Source organism: Vanessa atalanta, chromosome 22 (assembly GCF_905147765.1).
Source record: "Vanessa atalanta chromosome 22, ilVanAtal1.2, whole genome shotgun sequence".
In the NCBI taxonomy this organism is placed as follows: domain Eukaryota; kingdom Metazoa; phylum Arthropoda; class Insecta; order Lepidoptera; family Nymphalidae; genus Vanessa; species Vanessa atalanta.
The window spans coordinates 6,600,382-6,623,583 of NC_061892.1; the positions used below are offsets into that span (position 1 = coordinate 6,600,382).

A 23,202-nucleotide genomic window follows, 5' to 3' on the forward strand; every position below is an offset into this window, starting at 1 on the left:
AACGAAATTTCGAAATTGATGACTGTTGTAAAATATTTTGAAATTAATTTATCTCGATAAATAAATATGTAAGTGGTATAAATAAAATCATAAAACAACAACAGTTTCGCTTATAGAATAAATTTATCCCATCAAAAACATAAATGTAAAAATGAGAGCCAAGTTAAATATTATGATATATACCTTGGTTGTTGTCTTCAACGACAAAAGAAGTGAGATCTAAATTTGTGCCAAGTTAAATAGTCCTTTCTGAAATTTATTTATAACTACATAAAATATCATTTCTTCTTATAACTTGGGGTAATATATTGTTGCCTAAGGTCTGACTTGGCTAGTTCTTATATGTTTATAAACACAAATTGTAGTTTGTGTTTAGAATAACAAATTATAACTCAGAACATCTAAGAAGAATGGAGGACAGCTTAGTATTGCTTAGTTAGTATTAACGTACATTAAGAGCTGCGATGGTCCATTCACTAGAAAACATGAATCTTAACCAGATATTGCGAGTTCATATCCAGACAAGTACCATTGAATATTTGCGTGCTTAATTTGTGTTTATAATTCATTTGTAACAGGTTTGAACTTACGAAGGCTATAATATAATTTGTATATGAGAACTAGCCAAGTCAGACCTTAGGCAACAATATATTACCCCAAGTTATAAGAAGAAATGATATTTTATGTAGTTATAAATAAATTTCAGAAAGGACTATTTAACTTGGCACAAATTTAGATCTCACTTCTTTTGTCGTTGAAGACAACAACCAAGGTATATATCATAATATTTAACTTGGCTCTCATTTTTACATTTATGTTTTTGATGGGATATCACTACTTTTTGTATATAAATTATTAGTAGGTACTTATTAATAACAAATTTAATACCAAATGGTTTTTGTTAAGCTATTCTATTTTTTTATGTTTACGGGGTATAATTGTCTTTTTTTTGATACGTTCTTATTTTTCTTGTAGGTACCTCTGAAATATTCGAGTGAATTGCCCATTCAGTGTCCGGATCTTTTTTACGCTTTTTCTGTTTATACTTAATTTGCCCAAGTAGGGGTGGTATAATGTGCGCAGACGGTTGTACTCTACAATAGAGCTCTCTTGTGTCTTGATTTGACTTGGACCTAAATTGATAAGATGTACCCCATCTACCTTGTGATTTGTGTATAGTAGTAGAATATGCTAAGCAAAAAGAGAATTGTTTCCTTTGAACATATACGTACATTACTTAATATCTGTAACTTGGTTTGGCTTCTAGTTCGCAAATTAAATTATGTTTAAATTGAATTGTTATTTTACGTGCGCTATTGCTGTTGTCGACGTCCTCAATGTACTTTCTCTATTTTTCCATTGGACCCATTCACCAGTCCTTTGGTGACATCAGCATGCTCGCTCGATACTGTTCTTCCAAGCAATAAAGATCCCCGTTTGTAGCGCTAGAGTACAAACTTAAATCATTCCTCTTACGATATACATACTCTACTACAGTCTCACGAAACCTATTTTATTGTTGTATACTAGTATACTCAAACAAAAAATATGCAGTCGAATAGACTAGGCAGCTTCCATCGGAAGGCATTGAAATAATTCTTATGAGCGCGGTTGCCATTCGCTCAGACACGTCCGCGTTAAGGTTTAATCGCAACGCTTCTATCCCGCTGCTTCGGCGTCACGTCGCGCGCCGTGTACCGAAATGCCTATTATTATTTTTTTTAAGTATATATATAGATTTTGCACCATTGATGTGCGCTAAATGCTAGTTAATAACGTAATAAATACCAAAGTCGGCTATACTAATAAGTAATAAAACGGAAATATTTGGATTTAAAAAACTTAAGGGTGGTATTCAACTTGTTATATATTCACGTGAAGACCTTAAAATCTACATTAAGACCGGCTGTTATAAGTTTTGATTGCTGGTTCTTACATCATTTTTTTTATTACAGTTATTACAGGAACTAAGTATCTAAGTGTTCCTATAGACCCAATAAAATGAAAAATTATAATAAAATGATAAAAAATTACCAGTTTCAGATTTTTCCCTTTATATTGGCCTAATTATCTACCTGCATGCCAAATTTCAACTTTCTAGGTCACCTGGAAGTAGGTTATAGTTTTGATCTATAGGTCAGTCAGTGATAAAAATGACGATTTTTAAACGTTAATATCTAAATAACCATTTGAGATGAGTTTATGAAATTTGGAACACATATGTCTCTCGCGAGTCTCAATATATGAGCCAAATTTGACACATTTATGTCAAATAGTTTTTGAGTTATGAGGAGGTCAAAAGTGGCTCCAAATGGTTCGTGTAATATTACACACGGTGCTGCACGCCAGTTCTGTTACTAGAACTTGGCTGACACGCTACCGCGTGTCTAGATTTTTCATAATTATATAACAATCTTTACTAAGAAAATATACGCATACACTGAGGAATAGAAAATGGCGGAGACAGACTAACGTCCTGCCGTTGCTGTCAGGGCCAATGAGCCAGGTTCACATCATAATGTCAAAAATAAATAACGTCATAAAACTGTTTTGGGTATTTTAATAGGCTATACACACATGCAGTTTTATTTAAACTCACACTAACATAATCTGATTTAAAATTTTCAGCAAACATTATTACGAATATTCCGCAAAGAGAATTTTTGCAAAAAAAAATCGCAGCTGGTTAAACTTTTAATCCATCACTCTGTAATTAGTAACGCTTTGAACAACTCAAGCCAAAATATACATTAGTGTTTGTGAGCCTTAATTAAAAAACTAATAAGTAAATGATAAATAAAAAAATATCGATGTGAGTAAGTATACCGTAGGGCCGCTCTGGGGTTTGCACCCAGAATCCCGGAGCCTTATATTTACAGCTCCAACGAGGCAGTCAAACACTATAAGCTATCTACTACACCAACGAGACAGAACCATGCATAAGAAACATTGATATGTTTTAAAATATATACATATATATCTGTAAGTATATAGGGTAAAGAAAATGCTGACGAGAATAAAAAATCGGTTACTTCGAATAAAATAGAACCAATAAATCCGTCTGTAGGAACTCGAGAAGGAAAGTTTTGAAGATAAACAAAAAACTGGAAGTAAGTCAAACTTAACAGATGGAGGCGACAAAACGAAGACACAGTTTCTTTGAGGTTTGTCGAGATAGAATCTACGGAAAGAACTTTATGAATTCTTTAAAATTGTCTATAAAGAACATTTATTTTTTCAATTTAATTAAAACACTTATAATGTTAAATATTTTATAAAGATAACTCACATTCGTATAGAAAATATTATTAACATAGAATAACATATTATTTTAATTAAACGTTTCGTATAATAACTAAAAATTTCATAATTAACAAAATATAATGTAAACTCATGTTTTAATGCGAAAGAAACTGTCTGTTAAGTTTTCACTGAACAAGTGAACTGATTTGTTTTTTATTCTGTGTTATTGGTTGGTAAGTCACCTCTACCGATAGACATTGGCGCTGTAAGAAATATTAACCATTCCTTACATCCCCAATGCGCCACTAACATTAGGAACTAAGATACTATGTCCGTTGTACCTGTAGTTACACTGGCTCACTTACCCTTCAAATCAGAACACAACAATACTAGTACTGCTGCTTGGCGGTAGAATATCTGATAAGTATGTGGTACCTACCCAGACGGTTGCACAAAGCCCTACAACCGAGTAGGGAATTTGATGAAACGCTTGAAGCTCAAGCTAGGACATAGGCTAATTTATAATACCTACTAATTACGAGCGAACGACGACTCCCACCCTATCGTCATGCGAAGCTGCGGACGGATTTTATTTATTTATATAGTGTTAGCGAGTAACCCTAGCCTCTAATACGGTGATACGTCATAGGATGTCGTAATTAATTATATCACATTATTACATATAATGATTATAATCGAAACTACTTATTTTACATTATTATGTATGTACTTATAAAATTATTGTTGTAATTAGTTGTTTAATAGTGGCATGACATTTAAGACTGGCATAAAATCAAAAAAACAAAATATACTTTATTCAAGTAGGCTTTTATAAGCACTTTTGAATCGTTATTTAATAAACTATTTAAAGTAAAGCTACCACCGGTTAGGAATGTTGATTCTACCGAGAAGAACCGGCAAGAAACTCATAATTACTCTTTTTCTACATCTAAAAATACAGTCAAGTTAGTTAAATACAATTAATATATGTATGTATGTTATGTCTCCTGCCTGGAAATCAACAAGCATTAACTCCACGCTTTTTTATCATCTATATAATCTTGTATCGAATAATATGCCTTATTTACCAAAGTATTTTTTACAAATGACTTGAATCTATGAAATGGCAAATACAGATATTCCTTTTTTTAAAAAAGATTGAACTGTCACTAAAAAATAATTACATGATTGCGAAGGATTAAAAAATATAGATATTGGAGCATTATTATAACACGTGGTTTTATTTTTTCGTCTTAAACTACTGAAATTAAAACATGTAATCAATCTTCATGATTGTATTAATAATTGCTAATAAATTATGTAAGTTATAATGTTAACTTTTATGTAAATTACTTTTTCTTCTGGTTTTACAGAAATGACAACTTAAAAAAAAACGTCTGTCCGAAATACGGCTTGAGCTGTGGGTTAGAGTGAGAGAGAAGAAGCCTGTCTACGGCTGTCGTATGCGTAAGAAAAAGGGATGACAGACTGGCGCCGTAACGCGTTACGTAACGAAGCGGTTCACCCTCAAATAAGAAGTTATCACTTCAAAAAACTATGAATTGTTATAACACACACATTATAACAGAAACTGTGTATATTAAATACAATTAAACTATTATTGTTTATGGTTTAACATTTACAACGTGCGAGCAAGCATGTAATTACACTTAACAATTTTAATACTTGAAATTCCACAAAATATCATTAAAAGTATCAACCTCAATATTAATCCAGTTGTAAGTGTCGGTTAACCATTACGCATAAAAGGTAAAGTAATTGTAGTAGTATAAATTACAATTAAATTTTGTATTAAAAAGTTCATACTGTCGTATAATCATACTAGTGCGGAATGATTAATAAGTATTAAATAATCATCATTTTTTTGTATTTGATATTGATGATGATGATGACGTCGCCCGACCGATTTCGGTCACAGAAGCTGGTTAAGGGAGACCAGCCTACGCAGGACATATTAAACTCAAACTCAAACTCAAATTCCTTTATTCAATATAGAAGTATTACACTTTCTTATTGATTGTCAAGTTAAACACTACCACCGGTTCGGAAAAAGAAAACACCCTGACTTTTTTTTTACGTCAAATTAATTATATACATAATTGTATATGAGTAGAAACAGCCAGGAGGCGATCGTTACATTCCCAAGGTGTGCTATCAAACATAAACTCACTAAAAATTATAGAGCACTCTCTACTCCCTCACTCTTTATCCGATGAGACGGCAAAACCTTAACGGTAGTGTACTACCGGAAAGAGTTCGAGTGCTGAACAAACGACTTTACGTGCTAACGGCACAGTATTGTACACACTTCCATCGTCCAAGCTCCGTACTAGTTCGATAAACCCAATAACTATTCTTACTGATTTTGAGTTTGAACCCAGATCTTCAGGATCTACGGCCTTATATTTATTTTTATATGGGCCACCTGATAGTAAGTGGTCACCACCACTCATAGGCAATGGTACTATAAGATATAAACCATTCCTTACATTGCCAATGCACCACCAACCTTGGGCACTAAGATGCTATGTCCCTAGTGTCTGTAGTTAGGTACACTGTCTCACTTACCCTTCCAACCGGAACACAACAATACTGAGATTGCTGTTTGGACTTGCACAAAGCCCTACCAAAATTAATCTCATTTTTTCTTAAAGACTTTTTTTTTAATATATTAAAAAAAATTGTCGCTCAAACACAGTTAAGTCAACGAGTCGCTGGAAAATACAAAATGGAGTGAATACTTTAAGAAAATGCGTGAGGGAAATGGCGCGGACAAGCAATAAGCTGAAAGAGATTGCTCTACCACCGTTTTTCCATTTGCAATTGTGGGGTATTCGCGTAATCACTGGCTTTAGCGGAGGCTGGCACATTGTGTGATCCCTACATAAAGTATGTTACTTTTTAATTTAACATTATTATTGTTACGTTTAATTTACTTAACATTAATTGTCAGAACTAAAATGACGAACAAAAGCGCACGATCGATCCTGACACCTCGGTCGTCCCTACTAAATAGTATTTTATCAGTAAATCTTTATAACGGGGAATTAGAGTTCTTATTAAATTAAGCCAAAAGAATAAAAATATGTCAGGATTCTTCTTATGATACGGTACGGTTTCCTAACATTTCCTTTGCCGTTTAGTACGCGGATTATAAACACTAGTAAAGGACATTGAAAGCGCAGTACTGATTCCATTATTTTAGCCTTACCAAGAGCCAGACCGAAGTTCATTTAATTCCTTCAAATCGATTCCCACGACGTCCGACATGCAGGATTTCTATTTAAATAATATACACTTGGTGTATATATTGCTCTAGCTTTGTTATCATCAGATATTCTACCGCCAAATAACAGTACTCTGTACTGTTGTGTTCCGGTTAGAAGGGTGAGTGAGCCAGTGTAATCACAGGCACAAGGGACATAACATCTTAGTTCCCAAGGTTGGTGGCGCACGGGTGATGTAAGGAATGGTTAATATTTCTTACGGCGCCAATGTCTATGGACAACGGTAATCAGGTAGAGTATTTTTCCGTCCTTCAACCAATTAAAAAAAATCATTAAACATATAATGTTAAGACGTCTATAGACGCTGACACACACACACCCACAAGAACCAACCTAATTTCGTATACTAATATGAAAATATTGTACAGTATATAAAAGATAAAACGTTTTAGAAAAGCGAGTTTCTACAGACGCAGACATTTGTTACATGCTCAAAAGGATACCCCGATAACTACACCCCAATTCGAAATCGAAATAAACATTTTGGATGAAAGAAATAAAATATTATCTCTTTTGCGAGTACAAGCAGTTCACAGGGATTTGTATAAAGAAACGGATTTAGGAATTAGAAATTGGAACTTTAGAATAAACGTTCAAATATGTAAATTTTCAAAACAAACTCGTGTTCAAGTAAAACCATAAATCGATTTGAATGAAACCCACAATCAAAGCAATAATATTAGCTTTAATAGAATCATTGTTAGTGTTTCATGATCAAACTTCAAATATAAAACTACGAAGTATCGAAGTCGCTTTTTAAAACCGCTTCGCTTATTACTATATTCTCGCGACTATACGAATGATGTCAAAACCGGATAATACTTATGGTACTTAGGAGTTCATTTTAAGGGTTCGTTCAAGGAAATTTTCAAACGAAGTCTAAACATTTGATCTTTGTAGCATGTAGCCGTTAATATTTGTAAACATAAAATACTTGTACTTCGTTGGAAATATTTTTAAGCCCAGTCACAAGCCTGTGGCTTATACTGTTCATGCGTATTAATTCTATACATTCCTTTTTTAAGTTTGGAAGTGTTTGTGGGTCATCGATGTCGCTGAATACATACGTAATACTAAACTTAGTAGCACTAAATTATATGTGCGTTCCGTTCGTTTATTTAAATATTTTCATCGACATTAACTTCATTCTTGAAGTGCACCCATATATTCATAATGAAATACGGTTTTTTTAGATAATATAAAAAAATCATCAGTTTCACGATTTTTTTTAATGTTTCACTACTAATTAAGTTATTTGCATTATATTTTTAAACTACGATTCCATTAACTAATTTAATATTTATAGACATTCATGACTGCCTCGTTGGTGTAGAGGCTACACCAAGATCGGGCATAAAGAGAGCACCTGTGTTTGCGCACAGACTTGTGCACGATAATACGCCCTACGTGGTTGGCTGGTCTCCCTTAAGATTCCTCTTAAGACATCATCATTTGTGAGGATTTGAGACCCTCGATAGTCAATTCCGTTCCAAAAAATTTTATGAAAACACATTTTAAGGGATGCTTTTCTTCTTATAAGCCTTTAGAATTCTGTACAAATAAAAATTATTCATAACATAGCCTATAGATATAATACAGCTCTTTCATTGCAAAGTTATTTTATACATTTATACAACTAACAAATTGCCAAAGAGGCGAGTTCGGCCAGTAATTAATGAACGTTGAATCTAATCTGAGCAATCTCTATTTAGTTGTCATGTGATAAAATACCTCCAATCAATTAAGTACTCGATATATTTTATATATTAATTATTCGTGTCAAACATAAATAAAAATAAAAAACTACATTTTTTGACAAATCCATAATTAACGTCGTAGATATTTTTGAATGTTGACCAATGATATCGCGTCAAATCGAGTAGGCTTTGTATAATTATAGTCTTGGAAATTAATGAGTCCTCGAGGACAAATCAAAAGACACTTATTAACATATTTAATTACAATGCTTATAACTTTAAGAGCACAATTCGTTAATGACATACACGTAGTAAATAGCGCCGAGTAAATTTTCCTAAATTTCAATTGCCTAAAATTACCCGACAAATAAAATCAAAAACATTTGCAAATATTACATTCATATTAGGATTATTCACATGAAATGTTTGACAAAATCGTTGTATAAGCTTGTCAGTAGAATACCCACGTCAAAATAATATTACTATAGAAATTTATATCTCCTGAGGACCGCCTTTATAATCCGAACAAGATAAGATCTTTAATAACTCCTATCCTTTATTTGCTGGCCGTATTATAATGCTAAGGATAAATTAAATATACGAAAGGAAATAGCCAAGATGGCACAGTTAATCGAACGCTCTGATGCCAATGATGAGCTCAGTTATATCTTGCAAAATTAAGCAAGCTTTGCCCAGTGCATAGGTTTTTTATTAACAGCTATAAAGCATATAGAATGTTAAAAATTATTTATTTATTCAAGGAAAAACAAATATAAAATTTTACCTTTACTTGGTGGTGTAACTAGCCAGTGTGACTACAGGCACAAGGGACATAACATCTTAGCTCCCGAGGTTAGTGGTGCATTGGCGATGTAAGGAATGGTTAATATTTCTTACAGCGATAATGTCTATGCTCGATGGTGACTACTTATCATCAGATAGCCGATTCGAATATCTTGAAAAAACAAATCGAAATTTATTATTCATTCGATAACGAAACATTTTTTTCAAAATTCATTTATAACCTACAAAATAAGTATCTCATTGTAACATTATGAAATTGCTCTAAAAAGTTTGTATAAATCTTCCTGTAACTGCCGATTTATTGCACTTTCAAACATTAGTTTTGAATAAGCGCTGCAAGAAATGGTTAATATTTCTCACAGCGCAAACAAACAATCATTCTCTTTTATATACGAGAATATACATAGACAACAAATCACTAGCTACTCTGGAAGACTAGAAATAAAATATTATCTATATATATACTTACACATAATAAAATTGAGGTGTCTGTTTCAACAAAGCTGCCTAGAACAGAATTAATAAGTTATAGTAAAATCTGTGAACTGAACAATAACTTTTTATACTAAATTCAAACGCGCACGAAGTTGCGGGCAGCGCTAGTCTTTAATACAATTATATTTACATAATTTTTTCAGTTCCTTTATTTATTTATCTTTAAAAATATATCCGTCAATGCTACGTAACGGCTCACGGTCACGTAAAGGCTACCTTTTTATAAATTTATAATCCATTGTCGGTAAATCCCAGGATAACGAGTTTTTAAAGGCTTTATGTAAATCTGGAGCACACCGAGGTATTAATAATGAAAAGTCAAATGGAAATGAAATCTTTATTTTTTTTTTTAATTAAATGCATACATACTGGCAAGCAGGCCATGGGCTTGATTGTATGTGGTTACCATCGCCCATAGTGACGAATATCCCTAACATCGTAGATGTGTAACCAACCTTAGGAAAAAAACGCTATACCCGTAGTTACCCTAGCTCACTCACTATTCTTACCGGAACACAATCTTGCTGTTTGAAGGTTTAATATGTCATGACTGGGCTGTACCTACCAAGGCGGTCATGCAAAAAGCCCAAAGACCAAGTAAAAATCCCTGTCTGTTAATATTAATAATATAGGAATTCGAAAAAGTATCTAATTTCAAATTACATTTAAGAAACGAACTCAACAAAATCGATTATCTCGTAAATATCATTCAATTCAATTTCTAAATGTCTATCGAATTTTAAATCAGAGATATACTTTATTCAAAAAGGGCCAAACACTTTTACAAAATACATTTTGTAGTTATAAATACCTCCATTTCAATAAATTCAGCAGTAACTCTTCTTCATCGACCAACATCGATGTGTTAACGTGTGATGTGTACGTGTTCTGGCGAATACGTAGTAATTCATTTTTCTTCATAGTTTTCTGTAACTTAATAGTAAAAATAACACAATATTTTTAATAAAATAAGACTAATCTAATTGTGATTAGTATAAAAATTTAACAAAATCATATCAATGAAGAAAAATGAACACGAAACACTTTCTGATAAAATAACATTAAAATAATATTAATTCGGAATATCCGTCTTAAAAACCAAGCCATTTTCAATTCATGTTTATTACTGAAAATGAAATAATTTATTAAGAAGTTTCTATATAAGCAAAATACAAGAATGAAAAAGTTCCTTTTTAATTCTCTTCAGCACCAAAAATAATTAGAGACAGACATATTTTTTTATATAAATAAAAGATTTAAGCACGAAGAACTACCTCTAATAAATTTAACTAAAATAAAAGTAATTAACAGCCTGTAACTGTCCACTCGTCGGACAAAGACCTGTTACGACAAACACTGCTTCACTGCGGATTAAACATATATGACACAGAGTTTCCCAAACTTGTCTTTTTTCTTCACAATGGTGATCAGACACATTTTAAGCACTTTAGCACTTGAAATTCAGCGAGGCTTGCTTGAATTCGAAAGCCAAAAAATTTTATTTTTTTTATCACTTTTAGAATACGGATGTAAACCAAAGATTACGGCTCCGAACCAAGCACCACTGAATTTTCATATGCTTAATTTGTGATTATAACTAATCTCTTGTCTCGTATGAAATTCTGACAGCGCCTAGTGGAATCAGCTCGAAACCTTCTCTTCAGATGTCTTTGCCTTGAAGGGGATGATGCCATTACTAGCTGTCACTGTATTTTTATTTATACATCAGTCATGAAGTCAGAAGTCATTTTAAATAGCATAACAAAGAAAAAAGCTAGTGCACTATCGAATTACTAATCTGCGTGCTGTCTGGTAGAACTATTGTTCCTATCTTTTTCCTAGAATTCAGGCTAATGGACGCTATTGTTTTACATAGCAGGATAGGTCAAAACTAGTTCTTATTGGAATATCAGTCTTACATCTACGAAATAAGAGCTTCAGTGGATTCAGTTCAAGAATACTTTTAAAAGGTTTATTCCTGAGTAAATTAAATATGCTTTAAAATTAGAATCAGAAGAGAACGCGTAATTTTCTTAGCCATTAATTAAAGCGATTTCAGTCATGGAAATTTATGAAGTACCCTTTTTTAATATGTAGAAATGTGTAGTTTAAATACGTGATAATTGAAGGGTTCAATGCCAATCATGCATTGCAGAATTGTTGCCGAAATTTTGGAAAAAATAAGACATATTATCGTATCGGCATCGAAAAGCCGCTCGTACGTTGTATTAAGGAAAAAGTTTCAAATCCCTGTCCTTAACGGGAGAATAATGTTTTTCCATGCATCGATATATTCACCGTCTGTTTCTGTTTATTCGTTACATGGTTACTTTATAGGCTTCACTTGTGTCTAATAAAGTCACTATTCAACGTATTACTATTTGTGACATTGATTTGAAACTCTGGATACTTGGAAAGTATTTGTAATTTAAATATCAATATTATGATTTGGAATATTTAACTTGAGAACTGGATAATTGAACTCTTCATAGCCACCAGTAAGCTCCTTAATTCGGTCAAGCTCGAAACTTTGTATAGAAAATTTCCACGCACTTTTAAGGGGATAGGCGTAAAAATGTTAAATATTACATGCATTAAAATATAAAATAAACTCTACATAAACCATGTCGTTATCGTTTTTCCACTTAAAATTAATTAGTAAATAACTAAGAATTATTAACGTAAATAGTAAAGACGCTGAAAAAATCATGAATTAGTTGTTACTTATGAAAAAAGAAATACGTTTTTAACATACGATTTTCATACTTATTACATAGATGTTAAGCAAAATTAATTTATTTACGAATGTAGTAAACCCATATCTCCCGTTATAAATTAAATGGGGCTTAAGCTAGATCCACACAGTATTCTAAACTCCGAACTGATCGCCATACCTTTGATCTGAAAAAGCGGTTCGTGTGCGTTAGCTTAAGTTCGGGTGACTTGGAATTAAATCGCTCCGGCGAAGGTGAATCGACACAGAATCAATTTGAAGGGATTGTCAGATTCAAATAAACTGGAATGAAACCGATAATATATGTATTATACAGGCAAGAACAAACGCGTGCAGCTGACGGCCCCGATTGGCCCATATTACGGAAAAATATTTAGGTCATTATAAAACTTCATGTAGCTTATGTCAAAAATCCAATGGAGAAATAGAGACAGCAATTAAGGCCGTTTAAATTAACGAATCACATACTGAGCAGAAGTGTGAAATACCCAACTATCTCATCATAAATATTTAATTGCAACGCCTATTCTAGGCCTTAGGTATGTTGTGTGAATTGCATTCATGCGTTAATTAATTTCCACATTCATATTAAAGATTTATCTTTTTCTCTAAACAATGGCTCTGTAAAGAAATGTAGTCTGATATTTGCCGAGTAAATAGGAACATAGCTGAAGACAAAGACCGACTTGTCCCATTTTTCAAATCCCTTTTTTATACGGCAAATGAACACATGGTCAGAGTATTTGATTAGTGTAATGATTATTACTAATATACCAATTTTGTTGTCTATTAACATTTTTTTATAATCTATATATATAGAAACGAAATATATATAGTAACTAACTGATTAATCAAGAAATCTCAGAAACTCTATCACCTAAAAACTTGAAATTTGGCAGGTAGACCTTTATAGGGTCTGTACATTTGCTACGAACGGATTTTACGAAACTGGATGGAGTTTCGTACCTAAGGAGGTAAAACGGGGGTTGGAAGTTTGTGTTTTATAAATTTCGAGCGGGTAAAGCCATAGGTTTAGCTAGTCTGATTATATTATTATTCTTAAATAAAAATATCACCTTATATTAAGGATTAATCTTTGACTAATAATTGCCTGCCTCGTGGTTAGTTTGTAAGGACAAATACTCCGATGTTCTGGACCTTTTTTTTTAAATATTTTATATAATTTCGAATTTGCCAACAGTAAACGCACTTCTGTTCCCAAACACTCACACTCGTGCATAACAAATCCCGCGTAGGTGGCTCCTGAACTGGGCATCATGACCGGAAAATAATTTTAAATCCTTATTTCGTTGCTGGAACTCATTTAATAAGAAATAAAACGGATTTAGTTTAAATATCACAGTAAATATAAAATGTTTCGCAATTGAACGGAGATCGAAAGTCCAAATTGGACAGACTGTAATTCATTTTCCAAGTTCCAAATTGATTTTCAATTCATCTGACAGTCAAGAGAAAAGTTGAATATCGGGAGAATAGTTTTTCTGTAAGACATCTAGCTTATGGACATCAAATACAGCACTGTGTGTAACGGGTTTTCTTTTAATAAGGAAGGTGATTTTTTCCCAACAATGGTTCATTTATTGTGTCTTTTCTCAATACATTGCACAAATTCCTTGTATTTTTAGCAGAAAGGTGGACATCCGATAAGCTCCTTGATGTTAAGTGCTAATTTGCCTATGAAAATTGGAATTTTAAATCAATCCTTAATCTGCAAAAGTGTTTTGCTAACTATGTGACCTAAGGTGCCTTGTGACATTTATTAGTTTTTCTCGAGCTTCATAACTCAACATAGAAATATAGGTATTTCCTATAGGTTATGTTCATGCCCAAGACCATTAGAACATGATATTTAACTCGCAAACTTAAATCATTATATCTGCCAAAAAAAAACCAGCAATATAAACCAATTCTTATATCATCAAAGCGCTGCTAAGCTTCAATATTTTAACGATATAAAACAAGCAACACTCCACTGAGCCAAAATTCAGCAGTGGTTAGATTAGAATCATTACTGAATAATTCAGCTTCAAATCCCGGCAAGCACTGCTAATTTTACACTTGCTTAATTTATTGTCACTTTCAGGGACAGCACACAAGAAACCACAGCTGAATTGTTATGACGTCTATAGGCGTTTAGCGTTCCAAATCTTAGACCACTAAACAAAAATATATTTTTATTTTTCCTCAGAATTATTGCTAAGAAACCTTGGATGAAAAATCTAAGATACTATTCGTCTGTAAAAAATTACTAGACCTTCCTGTTGCCGGAACACAGCGATACAGAGTATCGATGAGAATTATCTGGTATCTAAAATAATATGGAATTTCTTACTTTAAAGATTTATTAACGTAAAAGAACACGGCGAAAGTCTGCGTGTTACTGCCTCGTGTTTTTATTACTCTCTGTCACGTTATTTAGGTCACGTAGTGTTGGACATGGTTCAATTTTGCATAACCGAGGTATTTTTAGGGATTTTGATAATTTAATCCGTAAAATTATAATTGCTTATATAAAAATGTTTATTATAAATGAGATTTATTTAATAACGTGTCTGTTCTCGCACCTGAGATTTTTATCTAATATAGGTATTCTATCTAAATTCTTATTTTAAAGAATAATTGTTCGCACGCTTGAACTATTTGTACTTGTAATGATAGCCGAGTTCTGTGGCGGAAGCGGGTTGTATAGGATTCTTACCCACTAAAACCATTTGACGTATTATTTCCGAAACCTCTTCCGGGCTTTGCTCCCCTGTTTTTTTGCTTTGAGACTGCGCTAACGTTTCGTGAAAAAATATATAAAATTAAAAATAAAAAAATTACCTGCTAAGCGATTCGCTTGTTTATAATACACATAATATTATTCATTATAAACGAAGTGTACCCCGAGTATAATTTATCTTCGTCCAAAGTATAATATTTATGAAAATTATCTCGAACCATTACAACAGCGTAGAGAAATAATAGAGGAGCGGTTATATTTTAATGTTATTTAAATTTATGCAACGTTACGTATTTCTGGTATACGACGGAAGCTGGGTTCGAACCTTGTAAATATTTCAGCAGATATACATAAATAGCGACTTTCAGGGTATTTGTTGCATTATCTATTCCTATTCATTGAACTCGTTATATACATAGAGTAACTATTACAATGACTGACTGTCCGTAATGGGTAAACAGTGAAACTCCTGATATTTGTTTTGAAGATAATTTGACTTCTTGTTCAAGGCAATAGTAACAGTTTGTAAATTCTCTGCTGGGTTAAGACCTCCTCTCCTTTTGAGGAGAACGTTTTGGAGATTATTTACCATGATATGCCAATGCAGGTTATACATACATACATATATACATACATACAGGATCGTGAGTTGCAGATTTACATCCAACTCATACAGATTTTCTTACGATATTTTCTGATTATAAACACAAATGGAGACTTGAAAATTTCGGTTAAAAGTGACAAATTCTAACCTCTGGACTATCTCTCGTGCAATACTATTAAAGTTTCTATTAAAATCTATTCATATAACAAATTTCACATGATGAACAATTACACATTGACATTGACGTAAACAGATTCAACCTTAATTTTACTTTCATTTATTGCGCCTAAAAGCGTGACCTGTTTCACGATAGAAATTTATATAGGAAATCTAAGATTACTCGCTCATTCCAATAAAAATATTTTTATTACGAGAACAAAGCCATAGGAAACTGCCTAGCCTTTTGTATAAACAAACGACAGGAACTATGTCGAAACTTTTAGCATATTTTGTCGAAAATTTAATTCTGTAATGCTTTCCTTTATTTCAATAGTGATTTAATAAAATACATAATCTGCCCTTTTGTCTTTCCGTGTACATTGTATGTATTGATGGTAAAAAAATTTTATATGTATCTACATCTCATAATATAACTGGGGGGTGGGACTTACCGTCAGGTGGCCCATTTAATCGCTGTCTCTAATAATAACTAAACAAATTAAAAGTCAGTATTAAGGTATAAATGTTAACATATGATTCGATGGCATGAAGTTTTGCGTTTCATTTATTTGAAATTCGTTCAAAGATTTACATTTCTCAGGCTAGAAGTTAAAGCTATTCGTCAATCAATGCCACGCTGCTTGTACTACTTAATTCTAAGAACTAAAGCCTACATAAAAACCATCAAGGTAAAGTTTATTCCAATGGCAGAATGAGTCAAATTGAACAAACCTACAATTTACAAATTTCATGTGATTTGCTTTATTTTGCAATACAAACAATTTTTAAATATATAATAATATAATTATATAAATTATTTATTTATAATACAACCCTATTTCACTTGACAACTAACATATATCCAACCCAATTTTAGTTCCAAAATTCCGATAACACTTCGCGAACTTTTGGAACAAAATTTATCCACGTTTTATGAAAATCACAGGATTATTATGACCTCGACCAATGACGTCATATCGATTCAAGGTAAAAGTCGTTTATTTATTTACTTCTCCTGCCATTGGAATTAACTATAATTCTTAATCATTATTCCCTTCCTTCCAGGAACTGTTTTAATATCCTGGCTGCCCAAGGCCTCCAAGAGATTGACGTCACCCTACTTGATGTAAAGTAGGAAAATGTAATGTTAAATTCAATTAAACTAAAAAAGAACGAAAGTTTGCCAAATTATTAAATGATCTCAATCAGCGTCTAGTTACTCATACTGAAATTTGTATTTCAAAAGTCTATACGGGTTCACTTTTTGTGTTCTTCACACATGTTCAGAAACATAACAGAAACAAAGTATTCATACAAGTTAGTATTGTACATCTCCGGTCCCAATTGTTTTAATTAAATCAAACAGCAGATGATTATAACTCTGAAAGGAGTATTTACTTACTACAGTTTTGTATAACACAATAAAAAAATTAATGACGTTAGTATTTTTTTTAAATCGCCTTTTTTTTTAATTTGTATATAAGTCTATATTAAAAATAAACTCAGGGTGGCACTATCGCTTAATATTATTAAAACGATATTACTCTAATACTTATACCCATGAGGAATTATTCATTCCGAATTTTATGCACATAATATTACACTCGAAAATTCTGATATAGTCAGCTCGCATAAGTGAGCTATAATGACGTTTTAACATAAAATATGGATGCGTTGTGCATATACGACATATATCTATGTGTGCATGGGAGTGTTTTTTTATGATATAGTGATGGTAAGTGTTCACCACTGGCAATAAATAATGGCTCAACTAATATTTCGCAACGCCAATGCGCCACCAACCTTGGGTGCAAAGATTATGACCCTAGTTTATTTAGATATACTGGTTCGTTCATGCTTCAAATTAAAACACAACAATACTACGTTACTATGGCTGTTTGGAACTGGAATATCTGATGTGGTGGAACCTACTCAGACCATCTTACACAGAGCCCTACCTCCAAGTAAAATATCGTTAGCATTATGGTCAATGTTGACACAATTAACTTTAAGAACGACTAAACAACAAATATATTGCCTAAGCCTTTTGTCTCGTGTATGAAATTTATTATTTACTTCAATTTTACTACTTATTAAATATTAAATTTTTAAGTCTATAGGACCGGGAAGTTAGTTTAAAATTGAATCAATCTAATAACAATCAACCGAATCAACATCGATCAGACAAACAACCAAAAGATAAACAAGAAAACGAGTCAATAAAAAAACTTATGATTAAAAAGTCTTACCCTCAAGGAAAAGTTTTATCCTAGTTGTGGTTTTTGTAACGTGTTTATCTTCTTATATATTAATAGCGTAAGCCGACTTTTGTGCCAGTGATTATGGGATGATAGCTGCACATAAATATCGATAATGGTCTCATTTTGAAGGGCTCCAGTATGCATGTGCAGCATGAGCAGAAAAATAAAGAGGATTCTTGGTTGCAATTTACCATTTTGTTACAATTTACCAAATAAATAATTTTAGTGAGCGGAAAAAAAATACTGACCGGTTAGAAAGCGGTGCTACGGCTGTAAAAAAAATAATATATACTATTTGACATTAAAAATTTCATTTGAATACGGTTTCAACATTTTGGCTATAAATGTAGATGAGTGTTTTGTGAGAATTTATAGAGAGCTGAAATCAACATTAAACCTGTTATAGGTTTCGAAATTCTTGAAAAAAAACTTTTGAATATACGCGAAGTTTCGCGGGTGACCCACTAGTTTTAATTATTTTTAATGAAATAATATTTACGTCTCGTCTAAACTAAAAGTTTTAAACAAAACCGAATCTTCGAACTGATTGAATTTCAGGTGGAATTCAGACAGAATTGTTTTTATTTGAGGCGACTCAACTTTTCCGCTCCGAGTGTAAAAGTTTGAATTGAGCTAGATAAGTTTAATACGATTGTCAATTTACTTTTATATATGTTGAAAAAATGCCTTTTACTTTTAATAATCGTTTCCTGTTTACTCTTTTATATTTCTCGTCATATTATCGAGTGGATGTTCTCTTGAAGAAAACATCTGTCAATGAAGCATTGTGATGAGTTAAATATTAATCTTATTTAAATAAAGAAAAATCATGGATGTCAAAGGAATATAATTTTAGAAATATTCTTAATTAATTATGTTACATATTTATTGCGACATTAAGGAGTATTATTCGATAAAAGATCATGGTATTCTCCTGACCGATTTCGGTTACGTCGACCATTCTCAACTGAGTAAAACCAACGAAGCAACTGATATTACATATTTGCGCGCAAATACAGATGCACTTTTTATTTCATCATGATAATGATGACGACAGGGGTAAGCACTCCGCAGCGAGCTCAGGCCTTACGTGCTTTCCGAGGCACAGCAATATTATCTCTGCTAACTTCCAGACATCAGGCTTCTATTGAATTTCTTTTTACTGATAAACCCACTTTTCACCGAGCTTCACCTGAGTTTGAACACAGGACCTCTAGGTCCTGTGTTCAAACTCAGGTCTGCTGTATGAGCTATCCACTAGACCAAAGAAGAAGTCAATAAAAATTAAAAATTAATCAATGATTATTTAAATTTAATAGTTTGATATAAATGAAATGAATAGGGCGCTTGTAATATATTATATATGATTATATTTTAATTTATGCTCAGCGAAGTGAGATTGTCATAGCTAGCAAAAGGGAACAGCAAAACGGTCTAATTGTTAAGTTTAGTATCCAAGCGCCTGCCACGGTGCAACTTGGGAACGCTTCTGTGGCAAGTTTTTACTGTAACGAGATGATTATTTTATATACAAAAGACTCTTAGACTTGAAACGAAAGACTCTTAGACTTTGTAGGTAAAATAATATTGTGTAGCGTATTTAGGTGTATGCGTACGTTGAAACGTCTATGTTTTGTCTATGGAATGATTTGACGTATGACGTACTTTTTTTCTCTCTTCCCTTCTGGTGTGAGCCGCGGTAACGTGTGTTATGTGAGTGCGCCGCGCTTTTGAAATTAGCTTGTGTAACGGACTTATCCTTCTCCTATAATATCACCCATCCCTTTGGCTGTGTTCTTCGAGTGTATGAAGACCAAGGGAGCGCTCCCAAGAAGAACGTGTCTTCACCGAGCCCAGAGTTTTGAGGTAACACCCTTTTATACCAAAAATACAGTCCACTTTTCTCTCGCGCGTACATTTTGGTCCTTCGTAGCCAAATTTGAGATTTAAAATTTAGTGTAAATCGGCGATTTTGTGTGTTTTAAATCGCGTGTTAATACTTCAAAATCATTCCATGGAGAAACGGATAATACTTTCGTTAGGAGCTAATGTGTAATTTAAAATAGTGTTAATTTTTTATTTCGCTTTACAACATTACGTAATTTATATTAATTGCGTATTATTTGCATTGTAGAAAAGTGTAATTTTACATAAAAATAATTTAGTCGATTATTTTTCGAAGTACCTTCATATTTTGTGATATTGTCGGTCGATGCGCAACCGCACAATATAGACCGGACGCGTCGTGTTATAACGCAGTCGAGTTCAAAAGTTTAGTATTATATTATTTAGTGTCATAATAATTGTGTTTCTTTACTTAGGACAACTTGTTTTTTAGTTTGAATTGAATATAAATCTTATTCCTTAGCTAGTCTCGTGTTTTGTAAAATAATAATTGTATTGTGTTAAATATGGATTTAAATCAATTATTATTTCATAGAAAATTTCTCGTTAAGCAATTAGACCGTATGTTGCATTACGAAAGTTCGGATTTAGTTGATGAGTTCGACGCGAGTTATGGTGATTTAGACTTACTTCGTTCTCAGTTTGAAGAAACACAGACTAAAATCGAATCAACTTTAATATCTCAAAAATTATTTGTAGAATCCGAACAGGAGGAAATCCGTGATAATTTTATGGACAAAGTGATCGACATTCGTGCGAAATATAATAAATTCTTAAAGCGTAAGTCAATTATTGAGCGTAGTGATAGTGATAATAATTCTGAGCGTAAATCTGATTGTGGAAAGTGTAGTGTTCCGAATACAAGTGTTAGGTTACCTAAGCTGCCGTTGTTAACGTTTTCCGGTGAGTATTCAGAATGGTGTAGTTATTTTGATTTCTTCAATTCTACCATAATCGGTAATAATAGTTTATCGGACATACAAAAGTTTCAATATTTACGTGGAAGTTTAAAAGGTGAAGCATACAATTTAATTAAATGTTTATCATTAACATCCGATAATTTTTCTGTAGCCTGGAATTCCCTTGTAGAAAGATACTCCGATAAACGTCGTATCGCAAATAAATACATGGATGAATTGTTGAATTTAACTTCGTTGCGTAGTGACATAGACGTCGAAGGTATGAAACGTTTAAGAAATAATTTGGTAGAACATTTAAGTGCATTGAAGGCTTTAGGTTTTCCTACCGGTGAATGGAGTTTTTTGTTGCTTCACTTAGTGTTAAAAAAATTAGATAGTGAGTCGAGACGTCGCTTTGAATTGTCCTTAGAAAATGATCGCGAATATCCGACATATGTTCAACTTCTAGATTTTTTAGATAAGCAAATACGTGCTTGTGAAGCGTCGAGTCAAGGTTCGATGCGTAGGGTGTTGAGTGTTAAGAGTGGTAGCGGGAATAAGTATGTTTCTTCTTTTACAACCGGATTTAAAAATAATAATAAGTGTGTAATGTGTTATTCTAATCATGAGTTGTATAAATGTCCTAAGTTTTTACATCTGTCTCCGTATAATAGATCGAAAGTGGTAAAGCGAAATAAATTGTGTTTTTTGTGTTTATCAGGTAATCATGTTGCCTCTGAGTGTAAATCAAACTTTAAATGTGACAAGTGTGTAATGTCACATAATAAACTCTTGCACTTTAAGCAAGATAGTGTGAATGAGAAAGAGTGTTCTCGTGTTCGTGAAAACGAAAGTGGTGTACGGCGAGTGTCTGGCGAGTGTGTGAATGCCAGCGGAGAACAGGCTGTGGTGTCCCTTAAAGGCTCTGTGTGTGCGAGCTCGGGAACAGTTTTGTTGTCCACTGCCGTGGTTCGAGTGAGGCGACGTGACGGCTCCTGCGAGATGGCTCGCGTGTTGTTGGATCCCGGTTCACAGTCGTCGTTTGTAACCTCTAGTTTCATTCGTCGATTAGGCTTACCGATTCGGCAGGTGTGTGTGCCAGTGTGTGGTCTCAGTATGTCTAATGTGTGTAAGGCGAATGGTGTCGTGTCGTGTGAGATACTACCTGAGAATAGTGATGATAATTCTCAGATTGTGTCATGTTTAGTGTTAAATAAAATTACGAACTTTATACCTAATGTTTATGTTCCTATTGAACAGTGGGATCATTTAAAACCATTAAAGCTTGCCGATTCAAAATTTAATATTCCATCTAAGGTTGATATTTTGTTGGGCGCTGAGGTGTTTCCCTCTATCATAAGAGACGGTCGTGTCGTAGGTGCGTGTGGGGGTCCCTATGCTATCAACAGTGTGTTTGGTTGGTTGGTTATGGGAGAGGTGAGAAATAAAAATATAAAGAACCTGCAGAAGGTATCTATGTCTAATTTTATATCTGATGAAAACCTCGATTCAATTTTGAAAAGGTTCTGGGAGATTGAATCAGAACCAGTTGTTGGTTCTTTTTTAAGTCTGGAGGAGAGGCGCTGTGAAGATCATTTTGTTTCAACTCATTCTCGTGAAAATAATGGGAGATATAGAATTAGACTGCCTTTTAAAACTGATCGACCGGACTTAGGTAATTCGCGGGATATCGCTTTGCGGCGTTTATTAGCTTTGGAAGGAAGGTTCAACAAAAATGAATTATTGAAAAGGGCGTATAGTAATTTTATGAAGGATTATTTGGATTCGGGTCACATGGAATTGGTTAAAAATAATTTGGATGTTCGTTATAGGCCTAACTACATTCCACATCATTGTGTTATAAAAGAGTCTAGTTCAACGACTAAACTACGTGTTGTCTTCGATGGTTCTGCGAAGTCGGGTAATGGCGTGTCGCTTAATGAATGTTTGTTGGTGGGGCCTAAGCTTCAGAAGGATATTGAAACTATTCTTTTGAGGTTTAGGTTACATGAGATAGTTTTTGTAGCGGACATAAAACAAATGTTTCGAGGAATATTGGTAAGCGAAGATGATAGGGACTATCAGCGAATTTTGTGGCGAGATTCATCATTTGATTCGGTTCGTGAATATAGACTTCGAACGGTCACGTATGGCCTCTCTTCTTCTCCGTATCTCGCAATACGGACCTTGCAACAGCTGGCCTCTGATGAAGGGCACAATTATCCAAATGCTGCTAAGGTTCTTGTTAACGATATCTTTGTCGATGACATCGTGAGCGGAGCAGCAGATTTGAAGTCTGCACTAAAATTAAAGGATGAACTCATAGCTTTATGTTCTCGAGGGTGTTTCG

At 33.2% G+C, this 23,202-nt stretch overlaps 1 protein-coding gene across 1 annotated transcript in view; it reads right to left on the minus strand.

Annotated features, from left to right (window-relative positions):
* The window catches only part of LOC125072602, a 44,028-nt gene extending 22,115 nt beyond the window's left edge, over nt 1-21,913 (minus strand). Inside the window, exon 1 of the mRNA XM_047683234.1 lies at nt 21,715-21,913. Coding sequence (XP_047539190.1) covers nt 21,715-21,913 — 199 coding nt within the window. The remainder of the gene's footprint in view (nt 1-21,714) is intronic.
* Nucleotides 21,914-23,202: the final 1,289 nt, after the last annotated feature.